This window comes from Magnolia sinica, chromosome 7, assembly GCF_029962835.1.
Source record: "Magnolia sinica isolate HGM2019 chromosome 7, MsV1, whole genome shotgun sequence".
In the NCBI taxonomy this organism is placed as follows: domain Eukaryota; kingdom Viridiplantae; phylum Streptophyta; class Magnoliopsida; order Magnoliales; family Magnoliaceae; genus Magnolia; species Magnolia sinica.
This window is the reverse complement of record NC_080579.1, coordinates 34417147-34433440: the sequence shown is the minus strand read 5'-3', so window position 1 is coordinate 34433440 and position 16294 is coordinate 34417147. Positions and strand designations below refer to the sequence as shown.

General features: G+C 37.1%; 1 protein-coding gene and 2 long non-coding RNA genes across 3 annotated transcripts; 1 reads left to right on the top strand and 2 right to left on the bottom strand.

The window, feature by feature from the left end:
- LOC131251286 (uncharacterized) lies at window positions 1-13591 on the bottom strand. The gene is made up of 3 exons (XR_009173715.1): window positions 13580-13591; window positions 12955-13181; window positions 1-26 (listed from the first exon to the last, which is right to left on the bottom strand). It is a non-coding gene; the product is annotated as an uncharacterized LOC131251286 (long non-coding RNA).
- A 310-nt stretch (window positions 13592-13901) lies between these two features.
- LOC131251285 (uncharacterized) lies at window positions 13902-14960 on the bottom strand. The gene is made up of 4 exons (XR_009173714.1): window positions 14912-14960; window positions 14709-14853; window positions 14357-14677; window positions 13902-13964 (listed from the first exon to the last, which is right to left on the bottom strand). It is a non-coding gene; the product is annotated as an uncharacterized LOC131251285 (long non-coding RNA).
- On the top strand, window positions 14654-15629 carry LOC131251284 (uncharacterized). The gene is made up of 3 exons (XM_058251913.1): window positions 14654-15025; window positions 15108-15200; window positions 15275-15629. The coding sequence occupies exons 1-3, from the start codon at window positions 14804-14806 to the stop codon at window positions 15335-15337; spliced, it is 378 nt and encodes a 125-aa protein (XP_058107896.1). The 5' UTR covers window positions 14654-14803; the 3' UTR covers window positions 15338-15629.
- The last annotated feature ends 665 nt before the right edge of the window (window positions 15630-16294 follow it).

The window sequence follows — 16294 nt, the reverse complement described above, 5'->3', positions numbered from 1 at the left end:
CCTAAACCTATAACCTAAACCTAAACCTAAAACTTATAACCTAAAACTAAACCTATAACTTAAACCTATACTTATTACCTTAACTTAAACTTATAACTTATACGTATAACCTAAACCTATACTTATAACCTTAACCTAAACTTATAACCTATACTTATAACCTTAACCTTAACCTAAACCTATACTTATAACCTAAACCTAAACATTAACTAAAACCTAAACCTAAACTTAAAAAACGTAAGCCTAAACTTAAAAACCTAAAACTAAACTTATAACCTAAACCTATAATCTAAACCTATAACCTAAACCCGATCTCGAACCCGAACCTTAACCTATAACCTATAACCTAAACCTTATCCCATAACCTATAACCTATTCCCATACCCAAAACCTAGAACTATATACTAAACCTAAACTAATAACCTTAACCTAAACTCATAACCTTAACCTAAACCTAAACATATAAGCTAAACTTATAACATAGCCTAATCTTAAAGCTATCTCTGTAGACTGACTCTAGTCTTTTCATTATAGAGATGGATAAGAGTTGGATGTGAGCTAAGAACAGGTTTGGCCCAGAGTATAAACAAGGGGCTCAAGAGCTCATGGAATTTGCGCGAAATGAGACAGATTCAAGGAATAGGATTATGTGTCCATGTCGAAAATGCATGAACTTGATATACAAGACTTTAAACAAAGTAGAGGATGATTTGTTCATAGTTGGGATTGACCCAGGTTACACTTGGTGGGTCCATCATGGTGAAGATATGACCCATAGAGTTGAGGCCACTAAAGTCAATGAAGACCTAATTGTGCCGGATGACGAGGGTGAAGACGTTGACGAAATGCAAGATATCATAGGTGATGTGTTCAGGGGAACAATTGCGGATACTAATTTTGCAGCGACAAGCAGTAGCCAAGATATTCCTCCAATGGGTGATGTCGAATCAGATAAGTTTAGTAGGTTATTGAGGGATGCGCAACGTCCACTTTATCCAGGGTGTGAGAACTTCTCCAAGTTGAATTTTCTTACAAATTTACTTCATTCGAAGACAATAAATTGTTGGAGTAACAAATCGTTCGACATGTTGCTTAAGTTGCTGAAAGAAGCATTATCGGCTGGTGAGACATTGCCCAAGTCTCATTACGAGGCAAAATCCTTGATGCGAGACTTGGGCCTTGGTTATGAACTCATACATGCATGTATAAATGATTGTTTATTGTATAGGGAAGAACATGATAAGGTTGAACAGTGTCAAAAATATGGAGAGTCTAGGTGGAAGTATGACAAAGCCGGGCGTAAGAAAATCCCGCAAAAGGTGTTAAGGTACTTCCCATTGAAACCCAGATTGCAAAGATTGTTTATGTCTTGTAAGACGGCTGAAAATATGAGGTGGCATAAGGAGAAACACATTCATGATGATAGTACCTTGAGGCACCCTGTGGACTCTGAAGCCTAGCAAAATTTTGACAAGCAACATGACTGGTTTGCAGAGGATTCTCGCAATGTTCGATTAGGTATTGCAAGTGATGGTTTTAATCCATTTGGTAATATGAGTAACTCGTATAGTATATGGCTAGTGGTACTTATGCCCTACAATTTACCTCCTTGGTGGTGTATGAAGGAGTCATTTTTCATGATGTCATTGCTTATTCTTGGACCCGGGTCACCTAGGAATGACATTGATGTGTATTTGCGACTGTTAATAGATGAGTTAATAGAGTTGTGGAGTCAAGGTATAGAAACGTATGACACATTTGTAGGACAGACATTTCGATTGCACGCAGCGGTCTTGTGGACAATAAATGACTTTCCCGCGTATGAAATTTTTTCTGGGTGGAGCACGAAGGGCAAGTTAGCTTGTCCTACATGTGGTATTGAGACTTGTTCATTATCATTGAAGCATGGTAGAAAAACATGTTATATGGGCCATCGCCGCTTCCTTCCGAGTGATCATAGTTGGCGCAGGAAGACGTGATCTTTGATGGCAAACAAGATTATAGGCCACCCTCGAAAGAGCTATCTGAAGAAGATGTGATACAACAACTGAGTAACATTGGAGAAGTTATATTTGGTAAGGCATCGCACTTGAAGAAGAGGAAACGTACAGTATTGGACTATAACTGGAGGAAGAAGAGCATCTTTTTTGAGTTGCCCTATTGGAGTGATCTGAAATTGAGACACAACTTGGATGTCATGCATATTGAGAAAAATATATGTGACAATGTCTTCGGAACATTGATGAACATAGAGAAGAAAACAAAAGACAGTGTCAAGGCTCGATTGGATCTATAAGAAATGGGTTTAAGGAAAGAGTTGCACTTGCAACCACAAGAAAATTCGTATACTATACCAGCAGTCTGTTACACGTTGAAAAAACTAGAGAGAAAGCGTTTATATGAATGGTTGAGATCGGTGAAGTTTTCCGATGGGTATGCGTCAAACATATCTCGGCACGTAAACGTTAAGGACTGTAAGGTAACAGGCTTGAAAAGTCATGATTGTCACGTCTTTCTGCAATGCCTACTGCCGGTTGCGATTCGTGGATTCCTAAGCAAGGATATCAGTGCGGCGTTGATTGAGTTGGGGATATTCTTTAAGGATTTGTGTTCAAAATCGTTAAATGTAGATGTTATTAAACGACTTGACAGGGACATTGCCGTAATCCTTTGCAAACTTGAAAGAATATTTCCACCTGCATTTTTCGATGTCATGGTACACCTAGTAATTCACTTACCGTATGAGACGAAGCTTGCAGGCCCAGTATAATATCGTTGGATGTATCCGATCGAAAGGTGGTAGAACCTATTAAAATTTTTATTCATTCCGTAAACTACATATATCCATGTTTTCATGCTCTTAACATATTGGTTTTATGTACAGATACCTTCACACACTCAAACAATTTGTGAGGAACAGGGCACGCCCAGAGGGATCCATAGCTGAGGCGTACATTGATAATGAGTGCCTTACATTTTGCTCCTTGTATCTTTGTGGCATAGAGACTAGATTCAACCGAGAAGATCGGAATGCCGATGAAGGGCAGGAGCATGAACAAGGACTCATATCTGTGTTTGCACATAACGTTCGTCCTTTAGGATCCCTGACATTTCAAGATATCGATATTGGGGATCTAGCAAAGGTGAGGTGGTATGTGTTGTATAATTGTGAAGAAATAGAGTCGTACTTGGAGTAGGTCTTCCACTTGATTATTATTTTCTCTGTAAACTCAGAACCTTAATGTTTCTTGTTGATGGTGTGTCATTTATGTGTAGCGAACACATAGATGAGATGAAGTCCAAATTCCCCACAAGTTATAATCGAATGCATCAGGATCAGTTTCCACAATGGTTCGAAAAACATGTAAGATTTCACATTATATCTCTCCACACTTAGAATTTTTGTTGTATTGCATATTATTTGAACCTAAGAAAATCCCTAAATAATTACATTCTGTACATGATAATAGATGAAGACGTTGCGCACAAGCAACTTTGCGGATGCGTCTGATGCACTATACTCGCTGGCATGTGGCCCTGATAAACGTATATCTAGATATACAGGTTGTATTGTAAACGGGATTCGGTTCCACACCGAAGAACATGACAAGTATAGGACCACACAAAATAGTGGGGTGGTTGTGAAGGGAATGAATGAGGAGGATGAAATTGACTTTTATGGCATTTCGACGGATATTATTGAGCTGAATTATTGTATGAGAAAGTAGGTGTACTTATTAAGATGTGATTGGTGGGACATTGGAAATAAGAAGTTGGGAATACAGACTGATAACTACTTTACGAGCATAAATTTATCTCGAAAGTGGTTTAAGGACGACCCATTTGTCCTTGCCAGCTAAGCCGAACAAGTATTTTACCTCGCTGACACCAAGTTAGGCGGCTCTTGGCACGTGGTGCAGAAAATAAAGCCCAGGAACGTATTTGACGTTCCTGAATCAGAAGTTGATGATAGCGAGGACGGGGAAAATGACATGTCTAGGGTTGAACAAGCATATCAAGAAGATGTGCCGTCTGCGGATACAAGGATTGATTCAAGTGTTGATATTGATGTGGTGCAACTGGATAGAGATGATGTGCCACCTGATCATGTTGATGCCTCAATAGTACGTGACATTGTTAGAGATGATAGTGGTTTCATTGAGGGATCCATTATAGACGATGAAGAGGACATACTTATCAGCGATACTGATGATGAAGAAGAAATAGTCCTAAGCGATAGTGATACAGACGACGATTATCAAATGAACACATGATTTACATGTCATTTTTCAATTCGAATATGTATATTTAATATAGAATGACAATGTGTAATGGAATTTAACAGGGTTATAGATTAAAGTTTACAGTTTTAATATATTCTGCTTGCATTATAGTGTAATGGTCTAATCATATTTTAATCATCTCTCTAAGCATAAGCATAAATACATTGTACTGTGAACACTACTTGTATAATGTTTTAGTATATTTCACTTGTATTGACATTGTTTAAATTTATAAGTTCGTAGCTCGCACATATTCAGTGATGGCACCAGGTGGGAGAGTACATCGTTTGCGCACTGGATCTACCCCTTCTACCCGTGATGGGACAGAGCTAGCATCGCCGCCACATGTTGCATCGCAGTCGTCGGATCCCTCAGTCACGCATACACCGGGCACTGCATGTAAGTCTAGATATATATTTCTTTTAATGACTTTGGTTTATGTTTAGACTTACATATTTCTTTTGCAGTAGCATCGTCGACCAGTCGACGAGGACATGGACCCACACGTGGGTTGCTTTTACAGTGATTTACACGTGAGGGTAGGGTAATGGTAGAGTTCCCACAGGACTATTAGACATGTAGGGAACAATGCCAGATTGTTTACGTCGGAGGTCAGTGTCTTATGCCAATCTATGATCCCCACCATCACCTCCCGTTGGGCAGACGTGACAGATGATGTGCAGCAGCTCATCCGTCAGCGCCTTCAGGTAAATTTATATGTTATGTGTTTTATTTATATATGTATAGCTCGAAATTGATGGAGCAGACCCGGATGTGCGTCAGAGCTATCCGGATGTTGAGTGAGGGCCCCTGGAAAGTGGGAACCGCTGTTATGACCATGATGAAGCTATCCATTTCCTATAGACAGCATTGGAGGGGCTTGGCCATTTGGACAGACCGTGTTTATATATTTACTCGAAATTAATGGAGCAGACCCGGATGTGCGTCGGAGCTATCCGGATGAGCGGGGGTCCCTGGAAGGTGGGAACCGCTGTTATGACCATGATGAAGCTGTCCATTTTCTATGGACGGCATTGGAGGGGCCTAGCCATTTGGACAGACCGAGTTTATGTATTTGCTCGAAATTAATGTAGCAGACCCGAATGTGCGTCGGAGCTATCCGGATGAGCGGGGGTCCGTGGAAGGTGGGAACTGCTGTTATTACCATGATGAAGCTGTCCATTTCCTATGGATAGCATTGGATGGGCCTGGCCATTTGCGCTGGTGGCTGTGTTTATATCTGTATTTGCAGGGACCACACCCTTAACCTAAACCCGAACCGATTCTCAAATCTAAAAACCTATAACCTAAACCAAAACCAAAACCTGTAACCTAAACCCGAACCCATTCTCAAATCCCAAAACCTATAACATAAACCTAACCTTAACCTAAACCTAAACCTATAGCCTATAACTTAAAACAAAACCTATAACCTAAACCAAAACCAAAACCTATAACCTAAACTCGAACCCATTCTCAAATCCCAAAACCTATAACCTAACCTAAACCTATACTTATAACTTAAAACTATTCCCAGATCCCAAAATCTATAACCTAAACCTAACCTTAACCTAAACCTAAACCTATAACCTATAACCTTAACCAAAACATATAACCTAAACCTAAACCAAAACCTATAACCTAAACTTGAACCCATTCTTAAATCCCAAAACCTATAACCTAACCTAAACCTATACTTATAACCTAAAACTATTCCCAAATCCCAAAACCTATAACCTAAACCTAATCTTAACCTAAACCTAAACCTATAACATATAACCTTAACCAAAACCTATAACCTAAACCAAAATCAAAACCTATAACCTAAACCCGAACCCATTCCCAAATCCCAAAACCTATAACCAAAACTAAAATCAAAACCAAGAACCTAAACCCGAACCCATTCTCAAATCCCAAAACCTATAACCTAAACCAGAACCAAAACCTATAACCTAAACCCGAACCCATTCTCAAATCCCAAAACCTATAATCTAAACCGAAACCTATAAACTATAACCTAAACCAAAACCTATAACCAAAACCAAAACCAAAACCTATAACCTAAACCCGAACCCATTCTCAAATCCCAAAACCGATAACCTAAACCTAACCTTAACCAAAACCAAAACCTATAATCTATAACCTAAAGCAAAACCTATAACCAAAACCAAAACCTATAACCGAAACCCGAACCCATTCTCAAATCCTAAAACCAATAACCTAAACCAATACCAAAACCTATGACCTAAACCCGAACCCATTCTCAAATCCCAAAACCTATAACCTATCCCTAAACCTTAACCTATAACTCAACCTAAACCTATACTTATAACCTAAAACTATTCCCAGATCCCAAAACCTATAACCTAAACCTAACCTTAACCAAAACCAAAACCTATAACCTATAACCTACACCAAAACCTATAACCAAAACGAAAACCTATAACCTTAACCCAAACTCATTCTCAAATCCCAAACCTATAACCTAAACCAATACCAAAACCTATGACCTAAACCCGAACCCATTCTCAAATCCCAAAACCTATAACCTATCCCTAAACCTTAACTTATAACCTAACCTAAACCTATACTTAAAAACTAAAATGATTCCCAGATCCCAAAACATGTAACCTAAACCTAACCTTAACCTAAACGTAAACCTACAACCTATAACCTCAACCTAAACCTATAACCTAAACCCGAACCCATTCTTAAATCCCAAAACCTATAACCTAAACCTAAACCCATAACCTACAAGCTAAATCGAAACCTATAACCTAAACCAAAACCAAAACCTATAACCTAAACCCAAACCCATTCTCAAATCCCAAACCCTATAACCTAAACCAAATCTTAACCAAAACCAAAACATATAACCTATAACTGAAACCAAAACCTATAACCAAAACCAAAACTTATAACCTAAACCTGAACCCATTCTCAAATCCCAAAACCTATAACCTAAACCAATACCAAAACCTATGACCTAAACCCGAACCCATTCTCAAATCCCAAAACCTATAACCTATCCCTAAACCTTAACCTATAACCTAACCTAAACCTATACTTATAACCTAAAACTATTCCCATATCCCAAAACCTATAACCTAAACCTAACCTTAACCTAAATGTAAACCTATAACCTATAACCTTAACCAAAACCTATAACCTAAACCCGAACCCATTCTCAAATCCCAAAACCTATAACCTAAACCTATAACCTATAACCTAAACCAAAACCTATAACTTAAACCAAAACCAAAACCTATAACCTAAACCCGAACCCATTCTCAAATCCCAAAACCTATAACCTAAACCTAACCTTAACCAAAACCAAAACCTATAACCTATAACCTAAACCAAAACCTATAACCAAAACCAAAACCTATAACCTAAACCCGAACCCATTATCAAATCCCAAAACCTATAACCTAAACCAATACCAAAACCTATGACCTAAACCCGAACCCATTCTCAAATCCCAAAACCTATAACCTATCCCTAAACCTCAACCGATAACCTAACCTAAACCTATACTTATAACCTAAAACTCTTCCCAGATCCCGAAACCTATAACTTAAACCTAACCTTAACCTAAACATAAACCCATTACCTATAACCTTAACCAAAACCTATAACCTAAAGCAAAACCAAAACCTATAACCTAAACCCGAACCCATTCTCAAATCGTAAAACCTATAACCTAAACCTAAACCTAAACCTTATCCTAAAACTATAACCTAAACCAAAACCTATAACCTAAACTAAAATCAAAACCTATAACCTAAACCCGCACCCATTCTCAAATCCCAAAACCTATAACCTAAACCTAAACCTATAACCTATAACCTAAACAAAAACCTATAACCTAAACCAAAACCAAAACCTATAACGTAAACCCAAACCCATTCTCAAATCCCAAAACCTATAACCTAAACCTAACCTTAACCAAAACCGAAACCAATAACCTATAACCAAAACCAAAACCTATAACCAAAACCAAAACCTATAACGTAAACCCGAACCCATTCTCAAATCCCAAAAGCTATAACCTATCCCTAAACCTGAACCTATAACCTAACATAAACCTATACGTATGACCTAAAACTATTCCTAGATCTAAAAACCTATAACCTAAACCTAACCTTAACCTAAACCTAAACTTATAACCTATAACCTTAACCAAAACCTATAACCTAAACCAAAACCAAAACCTATAACCTAAACTCGAACCCATTCTCAAATCCCGAAACCTATAACCTAAACCCAAACCTAAACCTTATCCGAAACCTATAACCGATAACCTAAAGCAAAACCTATAACCTAAACCAAAACCAAAACTTATAACCTAAACCCGAACCAATTCTCAAATCATAAAACCTATAACCTAACCTAAACCTATACTTATAACCTAAAACTATTCCTAAATCCCAAAACCTATGACATAAACCAAAACCAGAACCTATAACCTAAACCCGAACCCATTCTCAAATCCCAAAACCTATAACCTAACCTAAACCTATACTAATAACCTAAAAGTATTCCCAAATCCCAAAATCTATTACATAAACCTAACCTTAACCTAAACCTAAACCTATAACATATAAACTTAACCAAAACCTATAACCTAAACCTAAATCAAAACCTATAACCTAAACCCGAACCCATTCTCAAATCCAAAAACCAATAACCTAACCTAAACCTATACTTATAACCTAAAACTATTCCCAAATCGCAAAACCTATAACCTAAACCTAAACCTAAACCTAAACCTATAACTATAACTTAACCAAAACCTATAATCTAAACCAACCAAAACCTATAACCTAAACACGAACCCATTCCCAAATCCCAAAACCTATAATCTGAACCAAAACCAAAACCTATAACCTAAACCCGAACCCATTCTCACATCCCAAAACCTATAACCTAAACCAAAACCAAAACCTATAACCTAAATCCGAACCCATTCTTAAATCCCAAAACCTATAACCTAAACCTAAACCTATAACCTATAACCTAAACCAAAACCTATAACCTAAACCAAAACCAAAACCTATAACCTAAACCCGAACCCATTCTCAAATCCCAAAACCTATAACCTAACCTAAACCTATACTAATAACCTAAAAGTATTCCTAAATCTGAACACATTCTCAAATCCTATAACCTATAACCTAAACCTATAACCTATAACCTAACCATAAACCTATAACCTAAACCTAAATCAAAACCTATAACCTAAACCCGAACCCATTCTCAAATCCAAAAACCAATAACCTAACCTAAACCTATACTTATAACCTAAAACTATTCCCAAATCGCAAAACCTATAACCTAAACCTAAACCTCTAACATATAACCAAAACCAAAATCAAAACCTATAACCTAAACACGAACCCATTCCCAAATCCCAAAACCTATAATCTGAACCAAAACCAAAACCTATAACCTAAACCCGAACCCATTCTCACATCCCAAAACCTATAACCTAAACCAAAACCAAAACCTATAACCTAAATCCGAACCCATTCTTAAATCCCAAAACCTATAACCTAAACCTAAACCTATAACCTATAACCTAAACCAAAACCTATAACCTAAACCAAAAACCAAAACCTATAACCTAAACCCGAACCCATTCCCAAATCCCAAAACCTATAACATAAACCAAAACCAAAACCTATAACCTAAACCCAAACCCATTCTCAAATCCCAAAACCTATAACCTAAACTTAACCTTAACCAAAACGAAAACCTATAACCTATAACCCAAACCAAAACCTATAACCAAAACTAAAACCTATAACCTAAACCCGACCCATTCTCAAATCCCAAAACCTATAACCTAAGCCAATACCAAAACCTATGGCCTAAACCCGAAGCCATTCTCAAATCCCAAAACCTATAACCTATCCCTAAACCTTAACCTATAACCAAACCTAAACCTATACTTATAACCTAAACTATTCTCAGATCCCAAAACCTATAACCTAAACCTAACCTTAACCTAAACCTAAACCTATAACCTATAACCATAACCAAAACCTATAACCTAAACCAAAACCAAAACCTATAACCTAAACCCGAACCCATTCTCAAATCCCAAAACCTATAACCTAAACCTAAACCTAAACCTTATCCTAAACCTATAACCTATAACTTAAACCAAAACCTAAAACCTAAACCAAAACCAAAACCTATAACATAAACCCGAATTCATTATCAAATCCCAAAACCTATAACCTAACCTAAACTTATACTTATAACCTAAAACTATTCCCAAATCCCAAAACCTATAACCTAAACCTAAACCTAAACCTTATCCTAAACCGATAACCTATAACCTAAACCAAAACCCATAACCAAAACCTAAACTTAAACCTTGTCCTAAACCTATAACTTATAACCTAAACCAAAACTAAAACCTATAACCTAAACCCGAACCCATTCTCAAATCCCAAAACCTATAACCTAACCTAAACCTATACTTATAACCTAAAACTATTCCCAAATCCCAAAATCTATAACCTAAACCTAACCTTAACCTAAACCTAAACCTATAACCTATAACCTTAACCAAAACCTATAACCTAAACCTAAACCAAAACCTATAACCTAAACCCGAACCCATTCTCAAATCCCAAAACCTATAACCTAACCTAAACCTATATTTATAACCTAAAACTATTCCCAAATCCCAAAACCTATAACCAAAACCAAACCTTAACCTAAACCTAAACCTATAACATATAACCTTAACCAAAACCTATAACCTAAACCCGAACCCATTCCCAAATCCCAAAACCTATAACTTAAACCAAAACCAAAACCTATAACCTAAACCCGAACCCATTCTTAAATCCCAAAACCTATAACCTAAACCAAAACCAAAACCTATAACCTAAACCCGAACCCATTCTCAAATCCCAAAACCTATAACCTAAACCTAAGCCTATAACCTATAACCTAAACCAAAACCTATAACCTAAACCATAACCAAAACCTATAACTAAATCTGAACCTATTCTCAAATCCCAAAACCTATAACCTAAACCTAACCTTAACCAAAACCAAAACCTATAACTTATAACCAAAACCAAAACCTATAACCAAAACCAAAACCCGAACCCATTCTCAAATCCCAAAACCTATAACCTAAACCAATACCAAAACCTATGACCTAAACCCGAACCCATTCTCAAATCCCAAAACCTATAACCTATCCCTAAACCTTAACTTATAACCTGACCTAAACCTATACTTATAACCTAAAACTATTCCTTGATCCCAAAACCTATAACCTAAACCTAAACCTAAACCTATAACCTATAACCTTAACCAAAACCTATAACCTAAACCAAAACCAAAACCTATAACCTAAACCCTAACCCATTATCAAATCCCAAAACCTATAACCTAAACCTAAACCTAAACCTTATCCTAAACCCATAACCTATAACCAAAACCAAAACGTATCACCTAAACCAAAACCTAAACCTATAACCTAAACCCGAATCCATTATCAAATTCCAAAACCTATAACCTAACCTAAACCTATACTTATAACCTGAAACTATTCCCAAATCCCAAAACCTATAACCTAAGCCTAAACCTAAACCTTGTCCTAAACCTATAACCAATAACCTAAACCAAAACCTATAACCTATAGCAAAACTAAAACCTATAACCTAAACCCAAACCCATTCTCAAATCCTAAAACTTATAACCTATCCCTAAACCTTAACCTATAAACTAACCTAAGCCTATACTTATAACCTAAAACTATTCCCAAATCCCAAAACCTATAACCTAAACCTAACCTTAACCTAAACCTAAACCTATAAACTATAACCTTAACCAAAACCTATAACCTAAACCAAAACTGAAACCTATAACCTAAACTTGAACCCATTCTCAAATCCTAAAACCTATAACCTATACTCGAACCCATTCTCAATTCCCAAAACCTATAACCTAAACCAAAACCAAAACCTATAACCTAAACCCGAACCCATTCTCAAATCGCAAAACCTATAACCTAAACCTTATCCTAAACCTATAACCTATAACCTAAACCAAAACCTATAACCTAAACCAAAACCAAAACCTATAACCTAAACCCGAACCCATAATCAAATCCCAAAACCTATAACCTAACCTAAACTTATACTTATAACCTAAAACTATTCCCAAATCTCCAAACCTATAACCTAAACCTAAACCTAAACTTTATCCTAAACCTATAACTTATAAGCTAAACCAAAACCAAAACCTAAACCTAAACCTAAGACCTAAATATATTCTCAAATTCTTAAACCTAAACTTACACCTAATCCTAATCTCAACTACTAAACCTAAAACTAAACTTGAAAACCCAAACCTAAACCTGTTCCCAAACCCGAACCCAATTTTCTAAACCTAAACCTTAACCTATTCTTAATTCCCTAAAACTATAACCTATAACCTAAAACCTAAATGTATTCTCAAATCCTTAAACCTAAACCTACAACTAATCCTAATCTCAACTCCCTAACCTAAACCTAATCCTAAACTTGAAAACCCAAACCTAAATCGGATCTCCAACCCGAACCTGATTTCCTAAACCTAAGCCTTAACCTATTCTCATTTTCCTAAAGCTAACCTATAACCTATAACATAAACCTATAACCTAAACCTATAACCTAAATGTATTCTCAAATACTTAAACCTAAACTTACACCTAGTCCTAATCTCAACTACTTAACCTAAACCTAAACGTGAAAACCCAAGCCTAAACCCGATCCCGAACCCGACCCCGATCTCCTAAACCTAAACCTTAACCTATTCTCAAATACCTAAACCTAAACCTACACCTAACCCTAATCTCAACTCCCTAACCTAAACCTAAACCTAAACCTAAACTTGCAAACCCAATCCTAAACCCGATCCCGAACCTGAACCCGATTTACTAAACCGAAACCTTAACCTATTCTCAAATCCCTAAACCTAAACCTACACCAAATCCTAAGCTTAACTCCATAGCCTAAACCTAAACCTAAACTTGAAAACCCAAACCTAAACGCGATCCCGAACCCGAACCCTATTTCCTAAACCTAAACCTTAACCTATTCTCAATTCCCTAAACCTAAACCTATAACCTAACTTAAATGTAAACCTATAACCTAAACCCTAAGCCTAAACCTATAACCTAAACCTAAACCTAAACCTATAACCTAAATGTATTCTCAAATCCCTAAACCTAAACCTACAGCTAATCCTAATCTCAACTCCCTAACCTAAACCTAAACCTAAACTTGAAAACCCAAACCTAAACCCGATCTCGAACCCGAACCTGATTTCCTAAACCTAAACCTTAACCTATTCTCAGTTCCCTAAAGCTAAGCTATAACCTATAACCTAAACCTTAACCTAACCTAAACCTATAACCTTAACCTAAACCTAAAACTTGAACCTAAACCTAAAACCTAAATGTATTCTCAAATCCTTAAACCTAAACTTACACCTAGTCCTAATCTCAACTACTTAATCTAAACCTAAACGTGAAAACCCAAGCCTAAACCCGATCCCGAATCTGACCCCGATCTTCTAAACCTAAACCTGAACCTATTCTCAAATCCCTAAACCTAAACCTACACCTAACCCTAATCTCAACTCCCTAACCTAAACCTAAACCTAAACCTAAACTTGAAAACCCAAGCCTAAACCCGATCCCGAACCCGAACCCGATTTCCTAAACTGAAACCTTAACCTATTCTCAAATCCCTAAACCTAAACCTTCACCAAATCCTAAGCTCAACTCCGTAGCTTAAACCTAAACCTAAACTTGAAAACCCAAACCTAAATGCGATCCCGAACCGGTACCCAATTTCCTAAACCTAAACCTTAACCTATTCTCAATTCCCTAAACCGTAACCTATAACCTAACTTAAATCTAAACCTATAACCTACACTTATAACCTATAACCTAAACCTAAACGTAAAACCTGAATTTATTCTCAAATCCCTAAACCAAAACCTACACCTAATCTCAACTCTCTAACCTAAACCTAAACCTAAACCTAAACCTAAACTTAAAAACCCAAGCCTAAACCTGATCCCGAACCTGATCCTGATTTCCTAAACCTAAACCTTAACCTATTCTCAAATCCTTAAACCTAAACCTACACCAAATCCTAATCTCAACTCCCTAACCTAAACCTAAACCTAAACTTGAAAACCCAAACCTAAACCCGAACCCGAACTCGATTTCATAAACCTAAAACCTTAACCTATTCTTAATTCCCTATAGCTATAACCTATAACCTAAACCTAAACCATAACCTTAACCTAAACCTTATCGGAAACCTGAACCTAAACCTTAACCTTAACCTAAACCTAAACCTAAACCTTAACTTTAACCTTAACCTTAACCTTAACCTAAACCTAAACCTATACTTATGAATTCTAATTTATTTTATAAAAGTTCATTTACGACTAAGTTATTTTCTTAATTAGTTTATTGCCTTAATATATTATTTATGAAACTGCAAGATAAATTTCACTTGGATTTGAGTGTTCCGCACATCTCCTATGCCGTTAACGACATGATGAAGGAGCGATTCAAGGCTTACCACGGTAAGTTATACCAGCAGTACAAGCGGTCCGCGAGCCACGGGGAGCCCGCACAGTCTGCACCGCCTCACGTGAACCATGAGGACTGGCGGATACTCTATGACAGATTTTCGTCTGATTCTTTTCAGGTAATATTTACATATTTACGATATCTTAACGTAATAATTAAATTCATAATTAATAACAATGCATTATGTATAATGTGTTTAGAAGAGGAGCAAAATAAATTCCGACAACAAGAGAAAGTTAGAAGTGAACCACGTAGCTGGTTCAAAGTCATTTGTACGACTTCATCACGACATGGTAAGAAATTATTGGTAATTTATATATTCTTTCCATGCATTTATATTAACTCTATTTTCCTTTCGATTGCGCAGCAAGATTCCGTCACTGGCCAGGAGCCCGGACCAGTAGACTTCTACAAAGGGACTCACTGTTGACAGGCGAGTGGATCTTGGATACATCCTAGAGCCAGCGAGATTTAGGTAAAAATCCTTACATTGTAAAATTTAATTGCATTAAATTATAATAATGTTATTTATTATAAAAATTTATATGTTTTCATTACAGGAGGAGATAAACACCTTACGTAGTCAGCCCACTCCCGATGGTACTTAACGAAGTGAGCCAGAGATCCTGAATCAGGTGCTTGGCACCCCTTCTGGATATGTGCGTGGGCTTGGCCATGGTGCCAAGCTCATGACACTCGCTAGAGCTGCCTCCAGCCGATCCGTCGTCATTGGTGATAGCTTCGCACGCCGAGCTGATACCACAGAGAGAGAGAGGTTCAGCAACTACAGGTTGTCATCGATGACATCAGAGATTAGCTGGACAGGTAAAGGGAGGAGAAGGAGAAGAAGATGATAGAGGAGCTGGCGAGGCAGAGGGAGGAGTAGGAGAGGAAGATGGAGGATTAGCTGGCGAGGCAGAGGGAGGAGCAAGAGAGGAAGATGGAGGAAATGCGGGTGGAGCATGAGCGACGCATGACGGAGATGTTTCAAGCTTTCGTTACATACTTACCCACCGATGCCCCACCACCTTCGCCTTCATCTTTATGATTTTTTCTTTTTTGTTTATGATGTTAAACTTATATGTATTTATGCGTGAATGAATGTGATGCGTATAAGATTGTTTGTGTTTGGATGTATGTAGCTTATGTTTGGATGGATTTACTAGTTTGGGTTAGATGGATCTGAATGTGAATATGATGAAATTTGACAGGTGTATTATGATATAACAGGAGTACATCAGGAAAAATTTGATACATAACAGGTGTATATCAGGATGTGAATATGAATATGATGATAGAACAGGTATATCAGGATGAATATGATGAAATTCATGCAATGGGTGTCTATCAGGTATTTTGTACGAAATTTTGTATTGGATAATTTTTT